At 57.5% G+C, this 14,842-nt stretch overlaps 4 protein-coding genes across 4 annotated transcripts; 3 read left to right on the forward strand and 1 right to left on the reverse strand.

Moving 5' to 3' along the window:
• Positions 1-516: 516 nt before the first annotated feature.
• On the forward strand, positions 517-843 carry CDEST_10582 (uncharacterized protein; the record flags this gene model as incomplete). Its single annotated transcript, XM_062926738.1, has 1 exon — positions 517-843. The coding sequence occupies one exon, from the start codon at positions 517-519 to the stop codon at positions 841-843; it is 327 nt and encodes a 108-aa protein (XP_062782789.1).
• A 4,897-nt stretch (positions 844-5,740) lies between these two features.
• CDEST_10583 (uncharacterized protein) lies at positions 5,741-10,016 on the forward strand. Its single transcript, XM_062926739.1, has one exon. The coding sequence runs from the start codon at positions 6,590-6,592 to the stop codon at positions 9,266-9,268; it is 2,679 nt and encodes an 892-aa protein (XP_062782790.1). The 5' UTR covers positions 5,741-6,589; the 3' UTR covers positions 9,269-10,016.
• Position 10,017: 1 nt separating this feature from the next.
• CDEST_10584 (Putative heterokaryon incompatibility) lies at positions 10,018-12,887 on the reverse strand. Its single transcript, XM_062926740.1, has one exon. The coding sequence runs from the start codon at positions 12,409-12,411 to the stop codon at positions 10,963-10,965; it is 1,449 nt and encodes a 482-aa protein (XP_062782791.1). The 5' UTR covers positions 12,412-12,887; the 3' UTR covers positions 10,018-10,962.
• A 386-nt stretch (positions 12,888-13,273) lies between these two features.
• On the forward strand, positions 13,274-14,837 carry CDEST_10585 (uncharacterized protein). The gene is made up of 2 exons (XM_062926741.1): positions 13,274-14,032; positions 14,158-14,837. The coding sequence occupies exons 1-2, from the start codon at positions 13,644-13,646 to the stop codon at positions 14,573-14,575; spliced, it is 807 nt and encodes a 268-aa protein (XP_062782792.1). The 5' UTR covers positions 13,274-13,643; the 3' UTR covers positions 14,576-14,837.
• The last annotated feature ends 5 nt before the right edge of the window (positions 14,838-14,842 follow it).

The raw sequence follows: 14,842 nt of genomic DNA on the forward strand, positions 1-14,842 counted from the left end.
GCTAGAGTTGTGCTCCAGTCCCCAAAGCTCATCTCCGTCTTGTCAAATCGTTTTCTTTGGGCCAAAGGGATTTGGCCATCTAATTTCGCAATGCGCCACCACCTGTGCCACGAGCATCTCGCCGACGAGTGAAACATCTTCTGACGGGAACACTCATTGGCCAGGATGCTCGAGCTTGATAAGACAGATGCTCGAGCTTGAAACAGCTTGGAATTGCTTTTCGACATGTCCCCGTCTAGCGCGGCTACCAGGCGCTAGGGAGCTTACCATCAGACGAAATGGGGGGGGCTTGCTCTTATTCTGATTTACCGCAAAGACTATTGACCATGCCGCCATCTTGTCACAGCCGCAAATCTGCTCTGGCAGCGCTTGCATGGCCCGAGGCCAGAGGTCCCTTTCGATTCGAAATCAAACCGCAGCAAAAGTCCGTCGCAACCGACAAATCATCGACACCCATTCGTCCGCCGCAGGGCGTTGGTGACGTGCATGAACCGGGACTACACTAGCTGTCATCGTATGCTGCCGAGGACCGAACCGGAGCGACAGCTGGTCAACGATGGCGATCCATATGTCACGTTCACGAGGGAGACTCGGCTTACCCTTGAATGTCAAGAACTCGCCACGGCGGCGGATCGGTACACTGCCGTTTCTTCAGGCGCAATGCAAACGCACATAGCTCAGGAGAGCTGGCACAGCGGACTCCCTTGCTTTGCATCTGCTCGAGCCGAGTCTGATACCGACGCTGCGCCTGCCTGTCTACACATTGACAGTACTTCGAACGCAGCCATGGCGAGGCGGAGGATATGTACTGCAAATGCAAATTCAATGCAGTGGATCACCTAGAGGATACTGCTGGACCTCTAATTACTGAACCCGATGGCTCGATATCTGAACATCTGGGCGCATGAACCATTCGCAAACACTGCCTGTCACCTTGCTGCCGTCTCTGCAGCACTATGCAGTACCAATTACAGTATCCGGGGTCTTTGCACGACGTATCGAGTCTGACAGGCACGAAAGAAACCATGAGCTCGATTCCTGCAGCGCGCTAGACCGTTTAGGATAACTGAGGCCAGAACAAAACGTGTCTGACCATGTCTCGCATGCAACCCGTGTCAAGGTCGTTCAGTCGCTCGCTGTTTGGAGTATCACAGCAGAAGTATCCGTACATACCCATCTGGAAGCATTGAGAGACATTACCTCAAACGAGACCGGATTGAGGTTGGGAGTACCAGGACGAAGAACTCAAGAGTCTCAATGGAGCAGGCTGGGATGATCTAATCCGAGGTGAACGAACCCCAGGCACAAATGACGTTGCGATGGGACGCCAATCTTAAAAGATCCCCCCCTTGATCCCCCCCAGGCGCCCAAGAAATGCAACCCCGCTCAAGCCATCGGCCGAAGCGCGCACAACGCCATCGAAGCCACAGTCATGGATGATAATGATGATCATTTGGATAATGGTGAAGAAGCCTGTTGCAATATGTGCATTGTAGCCACCACGCAGCAAAAAGGTATCAGCCAGAGCGCCGCTACGACGTCCCTGACTCTTGGACCTGGCATGGAGGCTTTTTTATTTTTTTATCCCTGACGGAACGCTACCTCATCGCGCCAGCCACGATTGCCATGACATAATGGCCAAAACTCTGGTTGCATCGCCTCAAATGAGGGGATCTCGGATATTGAACAACGCCGTCCCGCCAATGCACACTGCAACAGGGACAAGCAACGTTGGCAATGACATTCACCAGGCCACTGTAACTCAAAGGCTAGAGAGAGACCAGAGGCCTCTCACGGAGTTGGCCGCCGATGAGATGCAGCCAGGCTATGAATGGAAGGGTGGAACTGGGAGTGCTCAACGTGGCAGAGCAGAACGTCATGCAATGCAATGACAACAGCACCACCGACTGGGCTACGACACGAAAGAGATGGACAACACGACGGACACGGACACAATATATCGATCTCGTCAGGCGGGGGGCGCTTTGGAAATCTTGCGTGATGGGGAAATGCTGATTGCTGCAGCTGATTCCTGAATCCAGGCCCTCTTGTCCCATGTCCAACGAGTTAACGACGACGAGCGCTGGGGCCCATTGGCATTCAAAATGCACGCAGGCCGCAGCGAAATACGGGTTGCAGCGTCTCGAGCCGCCGGTTCAGGACCGCCGGGGCCCTGAAGGACGAATACGAACAGAAAATAGATGCTTTTCCAGCACGATGGCCTGTACGATGTAGGTTTCCACGGTGCCAAGTCCGCCCTTCGTACAGACCGTAGACGCAAGTAGCGGCTCGCTGGCTGCGGTGTCTTCGATACAGCTCCCGACGACTGCGGACACGCCATGGAGGGGGTATTGGCGTCCCGCTCCGCAAGTAACGGTACTTTACGAGGTGAGTGACGATCCCTGCCTCAACGGCGGCCCACGACCCTTGTGCCCGGCAAAAAGGCACCGTCTGGCTTCTGCTTCTTCTCCAAGCTAGTACAATCCCTACAGGCCACGCACACGAGGTCCCCACCCCTTAAGCCCAGAGAGGGCAGACGACCGTTACGCACACGAAAGGACGAACGGCAAGCCGCAAGACACACTGAACCCCATTGCGGGTAATCCATGTGTACGGTGGTGTATGTACCTGTATGTGTACAAGTAAGTGAGAGAGTTTGTGGCAGAAGCACTCGCTCATGTGGTCACAGAGAGGCCCAGCCGAGTTAGCTACTTCTCTGGCAACGCGGGCTGGAGGCGAAGAAAAAATAAAACACGCTATTCTGGTAGCCCTGCCAGAGTGGTCAGCTGCTGTGTTCTCCTGTCAGCGGGCCAAGGCGGTTTCGGCATCGTTTGCGTCACCTTTGTTCGCTTTGTCTGCTCGCCGGTGGGTTTTGGTCAGATGGGGCTTTGTGAGTGCGAGGAATGGGGGGTTTTGAGCGGGATGAGAAGAGAGAGGGAGATGGGGAGATTGGGTAGAGCTTCTAGGCTGCTAGCATGGCACTAGCTCGTCCATTGTTGCCAGCTCTCCGCCAGTCAATCATCTGCCCGCAAAGATGACGGCGGCTCGGCCGGTAGTTTAATGGCGCCAAACGAATGTCAGTTCCACCGTCAAGTCAGAACTTCACATTGAGGGAAAGGGGTTTACCTGAGAGCGAAGAAGCCCAGCACTGTACACGACGCCTCGCCTGGTGCAGCTGTCTGTGGGTTGAGCTTGTGGAAGATAAGGAGGATAGGGCGAATATTGATGGGAAGACGGCGCAGACGCAGGCCTCATTCGGTAGCCCGACCACCATTTGACCATTTCACTTTGGGTTCTATTGATACATCAGCCGCGAAAGGGGGCACAAACCCCCTCGACCGGGCACCCGGCGTGAGACGGCGGACAAAACGCTGCAAGGAGAGACGGGGCAACACGATACAATGGTAACTGCAACGGCAAAGGCAACGGCCATGAATGGTGAGCGCCGTGGCAGTTGGGACGGGGCTGGAGACAGCTGCACTATTCAGCATCTGTGGCTGATTGGCAAAGAGATACGGACCGATCAAGATGATCAACTCTGTTTATTTCCGCGTCGTGAACGGATACGGATACATACACTACTACGAATAGTATCGCAAGTGTCCACCCGTGTAGGGGGGGGCGGCAAAACAAGTGGCTCTCCTCCGGATTTCTTCCTCTCTTGGTCGATGAGTGGATCGCCATTGGGAGTCGAGCAGGCGGGTTTGGATATTGTAGGTGAATTTGGTTTTTTCCCTCCGGGGTCCAATATGCGGGAGCAGCAAGGAACAAGACTATGGGAATACCGAAGAGGGCATGGCCATTGACGATTCTTGATTGAGGCTGGGGGGACTGCTCGAGTCGGGTGCGATCTGCTGGATCTCTCCCTTTCCAGGAGATGACTCAGTCAGTCTTTTCCAGCCCTGGACTTTTCAAACTACCGACTACGATGTACACTACGGATACCTACTCTGTAAGGAGGGAATGATTCGCACAGCCCACGAGCTGTCAAACAAACAGGCTTGCGCCATCTATCATCTCGACAATGATTCAATTCTGTGGGTGTTGTTTCCATTGCCATGATCGCTACTATTACTGTCGCCGTTGTGATGCCGGCAAACCTGTGGTTGTTACTCGCAGCTTCACGAGAAACGAGAGCCACAGGTCCAAGATGCGAGGAAACAGGAGGCAAATCGAGTCTGAATAACGCAGCGGGTTACGTTACGGGGGTCCGGTGAGAGTGCGGCGCAGGATACGATGCGATGCAGAAGCCCCAGGTACCTTGACTAAGCACCTCCTCCCACATCCCTAGGAACCTTGACACGAGCTTTTGGCTGGCGTGTCCAGGGACACTGTCACGGCGACCGTACTGGGTGACTGGAGAAGGGAGAGTGACCGGACGAGCAACAGCATGGCACAAGGCATCGGGGGCCACGGAGTCTAGGGGTTACGGAGTCCAGGGGCATTCAGGAACCAGCTCTGCGGCAGACACACACATTGCATGGCATGGCATGGCATGTCATCAGACTCCCCAACACCCACCCAGTACAGAGTACGAACACAGATCAAGGCCAGTTGGCAAGGGAAGTAAAGCCAAGCCAAGCAGAGAGAGTGGTGGTGGGGTGGTGGTGGTCCACCCCGTAGACGCCGAAGTATACCTGTACAGGCAGAGTGGGAAATAAAAAGAGAGAGAGAGAGAGAGAGTGTGAAAAATAGTTAAGAAAAAGGAAGGAAAAAAAAGAAAGAGAAAAAAAGAAAACTTCACTGCGGCGATCAGGCCAGGTCCTTGTTCCATCGACGACATGGACATTCCCCCCAGCCGGCAAGAAGCTCGTTGGCCATCCATCTTGTCCATTTGGTTCATCTCGTCCATCCCTACGGATTCTGTGCCCAGAGTGCACTGGCATTCAACTGGTAGCGCGCTTCCCCCCCATCCCTTCTCTTCTCTTGGGGAGTTGAGTCAACTCTCAGCCAATTGTCAACTCGGCCATACAGACAAGACAGCCAGGCCGTTGGATATGTCTTTTCCGGTCGTGACAACCCAACTCTAAAGCACACATAACGAATTCTAGCCAGGCCACGAGAGCTAACAAGGGGGAAAAGCAGGAAGAAACACAAAAGCACACACCACCCACCACCCCCCAACCACCACAACGGGCGCGCTCCACAAACCTGCAGACCACACACCCTGCCTGCCCTGGGGCCAACCCTTGACATTTTCCAACTCAAACCAACCAACCCTGGCCGACGTTTCTCTTCTCTCCTGGTTTTGTCCCAAGGGCCCAAGGTCCCAAGGTCCCAAGGTCCTAGGGATCCCCCCAGAGGTCCCGGCTCATGGCTCATGGCTCATGCTCATGCTCATGCTCATGCTCATGCTCCCTTGCCCTGCCACCCACACGACGGCTCCGTTCGGATAGGTACCGCAAGGTACGAAGTACAGGTACAGGTACAGATATACACGCTCACAACTCACTCACACACCAGTATCTGCGCCGGCACAAGTTACCACCAGCGCCATCCAGCCCCGGCCAGCCCAGCCAAGCAACAAGCTCTCCTCCATAATTCTGCTCTGCAGCTTGAGAGCATGTACTGTCTGTACCTGACGGTTAGACAGCCAGCCTGCCAGAACTCCTCTGTCTGTTCAGCCCAGCCAGTCTCGTGTGCCTTCGTAAAAAAAAAAGAAGAAAAAAAAGCCTGCTTCTCCTTGAGATCCCTCCCCCCCCCCTCCCCTCTCCCATCCGTCATTCCTCCAGCATCCAGCAACCCAGCCAGCCATTGCCACTTTGCATAGCATATGACTTTGAAGTGTCCCTCTTTTTAAGTTGAATCCTCGACTCAAGCACGAGCGAGCTATCCGTACGCTTGATACGAATACACCGTGCCTTGCTTTTGCCATCCATCCATCCATCCATCCATCCATCCATCCATCCCGCTCCGTCACTCCCGTATCCGTACCCTTCACCCACATCACATCCACCCGCTCTCTTACATACAGCCAATCCCTCTCTCGTTCCCTCCTCCCTCTCCCACCTAACCCCCCTTCGAGGCCCAAATCCATATTTGCTGCACAATCCCTGGGTCCTTCTTTAAGCAGTCAAGCTTCCGCACTTCTTCTCGTTCGGGACAAACCCGGCTTTTGCACTTACGCACTCACTCGAGTGGCACTCATTCGTCGTCGTTGGTTATTACTCGCCTGTTGCGAAACTGGTGGCGATTCCAGCCAGCAAGGAAACAGAGACAGACAGAGAGAGAAAGGCAGACAGACAGACAGACAGACAGACAGAGAGAGAAGGAGAGAGCAAGAGAGAGCAAGAGAGAGCAAGAGCGAGAGCATTGAGATGTAAACGCGCCCAAGAGGCCGCCCACTTGCGCCGATTCGCACCCAAATCTCATCGAGATCGAAACAGAACAACACTCCGCCCACACAATACGATCATGCACTCATACGGACACCGGTCCTTGGACGAACAACCCAGTATCACACGCTAACACACAACATACACACCCATCCACCCTTCCACACACAACATACGGATACACAAACATAACGTCCACACTCACTGCCTGTCCGCGACGTACGCCTCGTTTCCGCCCTCTGGCCGATGGGAATATGGCCATTTGGCCCTTCCGCCGGAGAAGCGGTCGCAAACGCCCACGAAGCGGCGCCAACATGTCTGACGTGGAAACACCACAAGCACGACGAGGTCTCACAACGACGGACGGATACGAAGCCACCACCCTCGCCACGTCGGCGGCGGCGGCAACGGCTGCTGCTACACCCAAGAAGCAGCGCCTCGAGAAGCACCCACACTCGCCCTCGCCCAGAAGAGAGCGATCCTACAGCTTCTCCCCCGGTCGCAAGGACTCCATCCGTGTCGCGGGGCAAACAGGCTCGGGTCCACCGGTCCCTGGCCGGCTAGCAGGGCCCTTCCCAGCCGACCGAAATGACGGAGAAGAAAAAGGGGATCCGGATGCCGCATGGGAGCGGGCGCCAACCCTACATAATAATGCACGCCACCACGGCCAGCACCAGGCCGCCCGTCCAGCGCCGCCCTCCCGCCGGAAGACAAACAACAGCAAGAGGAGGAGGACGACGACGAGAGCAGAGACGACGACGGACCGCGAGGCGGAAATCAAGGCCATGACTCACTTCGCCCCGGTACGGCCGGCGGCCGACACTTGGACGTCGGGGCGGCCCATCAGGAAGCAGAGCAAGAGGCTCAAGACGGGCCTCGGCTTCCACGGTAACAGCTTCGACAACCCCCAGTCCGACGTATCGCTACCGATGTCCATTCACTCGAGCATGTCGTCCGATACCGAACTGCATTCCTTCCGCGTGTCTGCCCTCGAGATACTGGCACCCCGGCCGACGCTGCGGTATGCCGTCTACCCACGATGGGAGCCCGGCAGTGGCTCGGCGCCGACGCGCACACAGCAACAGAAGAGGAAGGTCTCGGAGAGGGTGCCCGAGTCGGTCGTTAGGGCACACAAGAGGGTCGACAGCTTTGCCGACGACCTGGACGCCGCCGACCTGAGAGAGCTGATGGAACGGGACAACAGGAGGAGAGAGAGGAAACGACAGAGAGACCAGGAACGGGTGGAACGACGGCTGGCGCGGAGGGCCGAGAGGCATCGCGAGATGGAGGCCGAGGCCAGGCACAGCGGCTCGCCGCCGCCCGTCAACATGGAGCGCGGCGTCATGGGCCGGGAAGCCGGACTCGGCATCGACGCGCCGTCGGCCGTTGTGACGTCCTCGAGAAGACGCTCGTGGAGTTCGTCGAGGCACTCACAGAAAATATCGACAACAAGGGAAGCCGAACCGCACCCGGAACCGATGGAGGTCGAGTCGGAACCCGTGGCGTTCCTCCACCACTTCCACCGAACGACGAGCATCCCCCCCGAGGCGCCTCCGTCGCCGACGCTGCCCGCGCAGCCCGTCCCCGAACGCAAGCCCAGCACCAAGGCGGCCACCCCCAAGGGCAGCATGCGACTGAGACGGAGTTTCCTGCGCAGGATGTCGAGGTCGAGGTCGCCCAACGCAACCGAGTCTGACCAGAACGCCGTGTCGCAGTACTCGTCGAGACAGGATGAGAGCGACATCACCCCACGGAAGAACTCCGAGTCCAGCAGCCGCGCCCGCATTTCCTTCTCGGCCCTCTTCCGGCTCGGGAAGAGGAACAGGAGAAACTCGGGGCCGTCTTCGTTCTCCAATACGTCGCGCGAGGAGATGCAGGCGGCGGCAGCGGCAGCAGCAGCGGCGGCGGCGGCAACTCAGACACAACATACGCAGATACAGCAGCAGCATCATCAACAACAACAACAACAACAACAACAACAGCAATATCAACAACAGCAACAGCAAGAAGAGGACGCACAGGCAGCCTCGACACAAACGATACCAATGCCGATGAACTACATCCCTCGCAAGGTCAGCAACGGCGTTCCCAAGCGGACCAGGTCCCGCTTCAGGGAGGACCTGCCCGAGCTTCCCATGAGCCCGCCCGACTCGCGCGTCGGGTCGCCCGAAGTGGAAGTGCCTCTGCCCGTCGTCTCCGAGTCGAGATCGGGTGGCGTTGGCGGGGATGACGGACTCCAGAACACGCCCGTCGTGAGGCACGACACCCCGACGTCGGACCTGCGGCGCGTCGACGAGAAGATGGAGAGGCTCGAGAAGATGAGGCAGACCCCGACGTCGCTGCGGCACAGCATCCAGCCCTCGCCCGAGCCCGTCTCCCTGGCGTCCATCGACTCGGAGGGCTCGTGGCTTTCGGGTCGTGTCGGCGGTGCCCGCCGGTCCTCGGGCCTGCGCGGCAGCATGCAGCGGCTGCCGCCCCGGATGACGACGCGCACACCCTCGCCGAACGGCACGGAGGAGGACCTTGCGGACGACGAGTACCTCTCGAACCTTGCGACGCCATCCCGCGAGATGCTCGCCGACGAGCGGCTGACACGCAAGTCGACGGGCGACGCGTTCCCGAGCAGCGACGAGGACGAGGTGATGGCGGAGGCCGCCGACATGAAATGGGGTTCGGTCGAGAGGCAGCACGCGACCGTCGTGCAGCATCCGAGAATCACGAGCCGCGTGGGCATGCTCAACTCGTTCCACGAGGCCGGCAGCAACAGCAGCACGTCGTCAGAGTCGCCCGAGGAGGCGTCGGAGAGCGAGGTCGACGGCGAGTCGCCCAAGGTCCAACGCGCCACGAGCGTGAGCCTCAGCAGGGGCAACGCCCGACATGTGAGCTCGGGCAGCACCAAGGCTCTCGATGTTTCGTCCCCCGCGCAAGCATGAACCATCTAGGAGGTGTCACCCACTGATGGTGCAGAGTGGTGGTGATGAGTTTGTGAGAGGAGCGTTAACCCAAGATGACGAGACAGGAGAAGGAGAAGATTTATACACACACACATACACACACACACAACACAGCCAGCCCAGCAGAGCAAGCCGACGAGAGAAACACACAAGTCACTCAGACTCCAATTTCCTTGACTCTTTCAGGGCCGAGAACTCTCGACCCAAACCGACGCTCATTACCATTTTCCTTAACAGTCTTATCTCCACCGACCATATTCACTCATTCATCTCTTATATTTCCTTACCACTGACGACAAAGAAAACTTTGCAAAAAAAAAAAAAAAAAACACTTGGAAAAATCTACACAAAAACCAAACTCCCCCGACGACTACGCTCATAGCTGGCTGGCTATTCAATCTTCCTCCCATCTTACTCCCGTCTACCGATACTCTCCACAACTCACGCAATCACTCACAACCACCTTACCGCAGACCTTTTCTTCCCCTCTCAACTCGACGGGGGAGGGGAACAGACTGCATCAATCCTTTCACTGAGGATGGGCCCCGGCCGATTCTCATGTACGATACGACCTTACGACCCGCTTTCTTCTTTTATGACGCCCGGCGACGACGACGCATGCTGCATGATTATCCAGCGAGACGCGCGTATCGGCAGGCTTTATTCGTTTCACGTTCTGGTTATGGAATATACCATTTGATACCACGTCTCCCTCCCCCTCCTTTTCGGGAGTAGTGAGAATAAAGGGGGGGAGAAGGGCGAGACATTTGAGGTTTTTTATCATCATTTTATCATTCATCGATACACACATTGTTAAAGGGACCACACGAGATGGCCCCTTGGAAGTCGGCAGTACAGCACGGCACGACGAACGCTCTCCGAACCCCCCCTCCCGGCGTATGAGATGCCTGACTTGCGGCAGGGGCAGATGGCTGGCTCCGATGTTGGAAGGTTAAGCAAGGTATAGATAGATCTGGGGAGGAAAATTACAGGACGGCCAGGGTTTGGGCTGGCACTTGAGAAACACGGAGAGAGCTTTCATGATGAAAGTGCTGTCATTGTCCGATATAAAGGGGGGATGGGGGGCTGGCTGTAAGGAGAAAGCCACGCATGTGTATGTAGTTTAAACAACAACAGAAAGAGTTGGGTTTACTGGATGAGATTACCCGAGTAACTCACCCTGTCCTGGAGAGCCTAGGCTTATGTTCTGGGAGAGTGGAAGAAGGGGCTGCAAGGGACGCACGAAAGGTGTGTCGATTGAATGGAAAAGAATTCACACCCAAGCAAGCTCATGCTGGCGAGTGTGATTTGCAAGTGGAAACCGCCACGATGTCCCCCCCTCCACCTGTGTTGAAAACATCCATCCAGCGCATGCCCCTAACTGGGCCATCGATGCATCCACGGTATGTGCCGCTGGTGCTCTGCTGACTATACTATATATTCTGGTGGTCTTATCAATGCCGTTCTTAATCTCTTTCTCCCTCTATTTCTCTCTTACTCTGTCTCCATGTAGATGTCCATTCGCTGTTTCCTGGCCCGCTGGAGTAGAACTCTCGCTCTCCATCTTTCCGGTCTACTCGGCTGCCCACCTTCTTCACCACTCCCTTCCCTCGCTCTGTGCCATCCGGAAGCTTCTGTACATGCACCGACGTACCGAAGCTCGCGTGCCTCGCTCACATATCCATGTCCAGTCTCGGCGAAGCCCTCGGCGACGCGCTAGGCGACAACGACAACAACCGGGCCTCGATCGATGGCGACCCGACGGCTCCTGGCCTCGGTCCCGGAGAGTTCGACCGATCGGCAAACTGCATCTCGGCATACTGGTCGTCCTCGAGGACGTAGATGTCTAGCTGCTGGCCCCGCGGGAACTCCCCCCTCGGCGCGAAGCAGAGCTCGTCGCATCGGACGCGGCGGTAGAACATCTGACCGTGTCCCATCAAGGAGGACGTCTGAAGCACGGGCTCCAGGTATATCCCGATGCGGGCGCGCGGAGAGGCGTCGGTCGGACGGTCGCTCGCACCGATGGGCATGACGATCAGCGGCCTCGGCTCCGGCGTCCTCGTGTGGGCGACGGCGGCGGCGGCGGCGGGGCTTCCGCGGGGACTACCGCCGCCTGTTTTTGGCAGCGGTGGTGGTGGTGCTAGGTCCGCGACGATGGAAAGACCCATGTTCGTCATGCTGAACAGGCGGAAGGGGGAGGCCGAGTGCAGGGCGCGTTGGTGGACGTCGTGCGAACGGGCAAAGGCGGCGGGCGAGTCGGCCAATAGACCCGAAGAACGAGCGGCGCTACCACGACGCAGGTCGCCGGGATAGGGGTCGACGACGTGGCGGGACGGGTCGGCGCGCCATGCGAAGATGGACTCGTCGGGCGAGGTGCGGATGATGTGGTGCTGCAGCCTCTTGAAGGCGCTCGCAAGGCCCTCGCCGTAGAGTACGGGCATGCTGACACCGAACAGGCCCATGAGGCAGTAGGCGAGGTCCTCGTCGCGCGTGGTGCGGCGGGCGGCGGCCCAGGACATGCGCTCGGCGACGGAGTAGTCGTGCGGGTGACGGGACTTGGCGAGGACGGACTCGAAGATGCCGGAGATGGTGGCAAGGGCGCGGATGAAGGGGCGCTCGGAGCTGTGCATACCCTTTGTGCCGAGACGGGACCAGTCGGCGGCGTAGAAGATGGAGCGGCGCGGGGCGATGAGCTCCTGGAGGGTCCAGCCGCGGGTGAACCAGCGTGAGGAGGCGAGGGAGGGGAACTGGTCCATGGGGGAGGACAAGGGCGAAGCCGGGTTGAGAGGCGGGACGTCGTCGAGGTAGACGAAGCAGACGCGGGCGTGGAGGTAGTACGAGTACATGGAGTTGATGGCCTCGGAGAGCTCGGCGGAGGAGGTCTTGTCGATGCAGCAGGAGTCGACCCAGGCCCAGGCGATGTCGTGCCGCAGGGCCTGGACGCAGCATCCCCGGATCTTGGCGAAGCCGGCCTTGGAGGCTGCCAGGGGGAGGTTGTGGATGTCCTGGAAGGTGACCTCGTCGGAGCCCCAGGTGTGAGAGAGGATAGCGTAGGGGGGCACGTCGGGGCCGGCGCCGGCGAACAGGCGCAGTTCGTGGGTTGTCGTGTTGATAAGCCACATGATTTGTTAGCCTGGAGCAGATGATGTCGGCCGGGACGTGGAAGCAAGGAAATAGATGAACACAAGACGGAGAGAGAATGTGAGAGAGAGTAGCAGATGGGGATGTATGTGTTGAACGAGAAATCACACATTAAGCAGTTCACTTAGTTGACTTTTGGCGAGGCAGACTCTCCATGTCTCTTTCTCTCTTTCCTCGTCTCTCAACCTCACCGAAGACCAGGTAAGTCTGCAAGAGGCGCAGAATGTGTCACGGCCGATGGGGCTCGCACAATGTGGGCGCAGCCTAGCAAGCAGGCTTCCATGATGAGTTTTGGTGGCCGCCTTGCACGGTTGAGCGACTTGAGGAGTCGACAAAGACGGGAATCTCAGTAATGGTCTTGCCGTTACGATTCAAGGATGGCAGTGTTGATGGAAAAGAACAGGGCCAGGTCATGGGACGGGGACACGCGACTTTGTAGCACGGCGTGTAAGTGGAAAGTGGAAGAGGTGAGGTGTAAGTCAAGTCACTTGGCCAGGGGATGGATGAGAAGGGGGCAGGGCAGAGAGCAGGGCAGCTGACAAGAAGCTGGCAGCTGGTGTCAGGCTGACAGCTGGATGATTCACTAACACCAGCTGCCGGCAATTGCACAGGTGGCAGCCAGGCACAGACAGCTGACCTGCATTGGCTCCCTGTCACCTACAATAGTCATCTGCCTTAGTCACCCTTTCTATCCTTGGTTAGTCATCCTGCCTCTGTCACCCACCCGGCCTGTCACTCAGTGTCGCAAAAAAAAAAAAAAAAGAGAAAAAAACCAAGAAAAGAAAAGCACGCAAGCTTGACTGATCTGCATGCCAACAAAACCTAAACCCACACCCGCCCACCCGCCCTGCAGGGCCCGGACCCCGGTAAACCAACCGCCGCCATCGGAAGTGCCGCACTTTACCGTGGGAGACCGGACGGATGTGCCAGGTTTGTGTGGGCATGTGTCCAAGACGCCCTTCGGACTTGCATCTCGGCATTGACGTGCGTGCTTTCATGTCCCAGGCATGAACATGTCCAGACCAGACTCGCCGACGACAAACCTCGACCGACCATGATCTCTCGATAACCTACCTACCTACCTACCTACCTACCTACCTACCTACCTACCTACCTACCTCCCTACCTCCCTACCTCCCTACCTCCTCAAACACACACGAATACACGAACACACATACATACACACACACACGCGCACATCACCGACCGAGCTATGCCGACGCCGACGCCGTTCCGAGTTGTGTTGCGGCGCCAGACCACGCCAGGTCTGCGCAGCCGCCTCTCCCAGAACCACCGCCACCACCAGCGCCGCGCCCACTCGGACGCACCCAAGCCGAAGCGCGCAGAGGACCCGATTCCCGTGCCCAACACCGTCTCGACCATCCCGCTGTGGCAGCGCCTCGGGCCCTTGACGCGCGCCGCCGAGGGATACGCCCGCGCACAGCGCAAGAGACCCCTGACGACGCAGCTCGTCAGCTCGCTCGTCATCTACTTCTGCGCCGACCTCTCGGCCCAGAACATGAGCGGCAACGACTACAGCCCGGAGCGGACGATGCGCTCGCTGACCATCGGCGCCATCTCGTCGATTCCCAGCTACAAGTGGTACGTGGTGCTGTCTCGCCGTCGTCCGTCACTCACTCGCTTGCCCTTTCAGCAGTGACCGTGGCAATGACAGTGACAGTGACAGTGACAGTAGCTGCTTGCTGACCAACATATCCATCTGGCAGGTTCATCTTCCTCTCCCAGAACTTCAACTACGCCTCGCGCCTCCTTTCGCTTGCCACAAAGGTCGTCGTCAACCAGGTGTGCTTCACGCCCATCTTCAACTCGTACTTCTTCGGCATGCAGGCCTTCCTCGCCGGCGACAATCTCAACCAGATCATCGAGCGTATCCGCCGCACCGTGCCCGTGAGCATCGTCAACTCGTGCAAACTGTGGCCCGCCGTCACCGCCTTCAGCTTCTCCTTCATCCCCATGGAGTACCGCAGCGTCTTCTCGGGCGTCATCGCCGTCGGTTGGCAGACGTACCTGAGTTTCCTGAACCGGCAGGCCGAAGTCGTAGAGGAAGCCGAGGAGGTCGACGAGAGAGCCCACGCGGTGCAGGCCATCGCTGCTCGTGATGGATCGGCCAAGATGGAGGCGTAGGGCGAGGGGTTATAGAAGAGAAGGAGGGAATTGAAAGAGATATAGATACCCTATTAGACGTTCTTTGCTAGGGGTTATGAGTTTCTTTTGTATTGCATTAGAACGGCGTTTGGGGGGGTTTTAACATAAGAAATCAAGGCGGGATCCAGACATGGAGAAGTCATGAGCTGATACCATTTTATTGCCAGAAAGACATCTATAGAACAGACAGATAAAGAGGGAGAGGGAGCGAGGCAATATATACCAAACACTAGATAAGAAAGGAAA

Source organism: Colletotrichum destructivum, chromosome 7 (assembly GCF_034447905.1).
Source record: "Colletotrichum destructivum chromosome 7, complete sequence".
NCBI lineage: Eukaryota > Fungi > Ascomycota > Sordariomycetes > Glomerellales > Glomerellaceae > Colletotrichum > Colletotrichum destructivum.

Excerpts from the sequence above, each read along its gene's own strand:
- CDEST_10585 (XM_062926741.1), top strand. The coding sequence starts at position 13,644 with ATGCCGACGCCGACGCCGTTCCGAGTTGTGTTGCGGCGCCAGACCACG. Across the intron at positions 14,033-14,157 it reads TCGATTCCCAGCTACAAGTG|GTTCATCTTCCTCTCCCAGA; the intron begins GTACGTGGTGCT and ends TCCATCTGGCAG.
- CDEST_10583 (XM_062926739.1), top strand. The coding sequence starts at position 6,590 with ATGGCCATTTGGCCCTTCCGCCGGAGAAGCGGTCGCAAACGCCCACGA.
- CDEST_10584 (XM_062926740.1), bottom strand. The coding sequence starts at position 12,411 with ATGTGGCTTATCAACACGACAACCCACGAACTGCGCCTGTTCGCCGGC.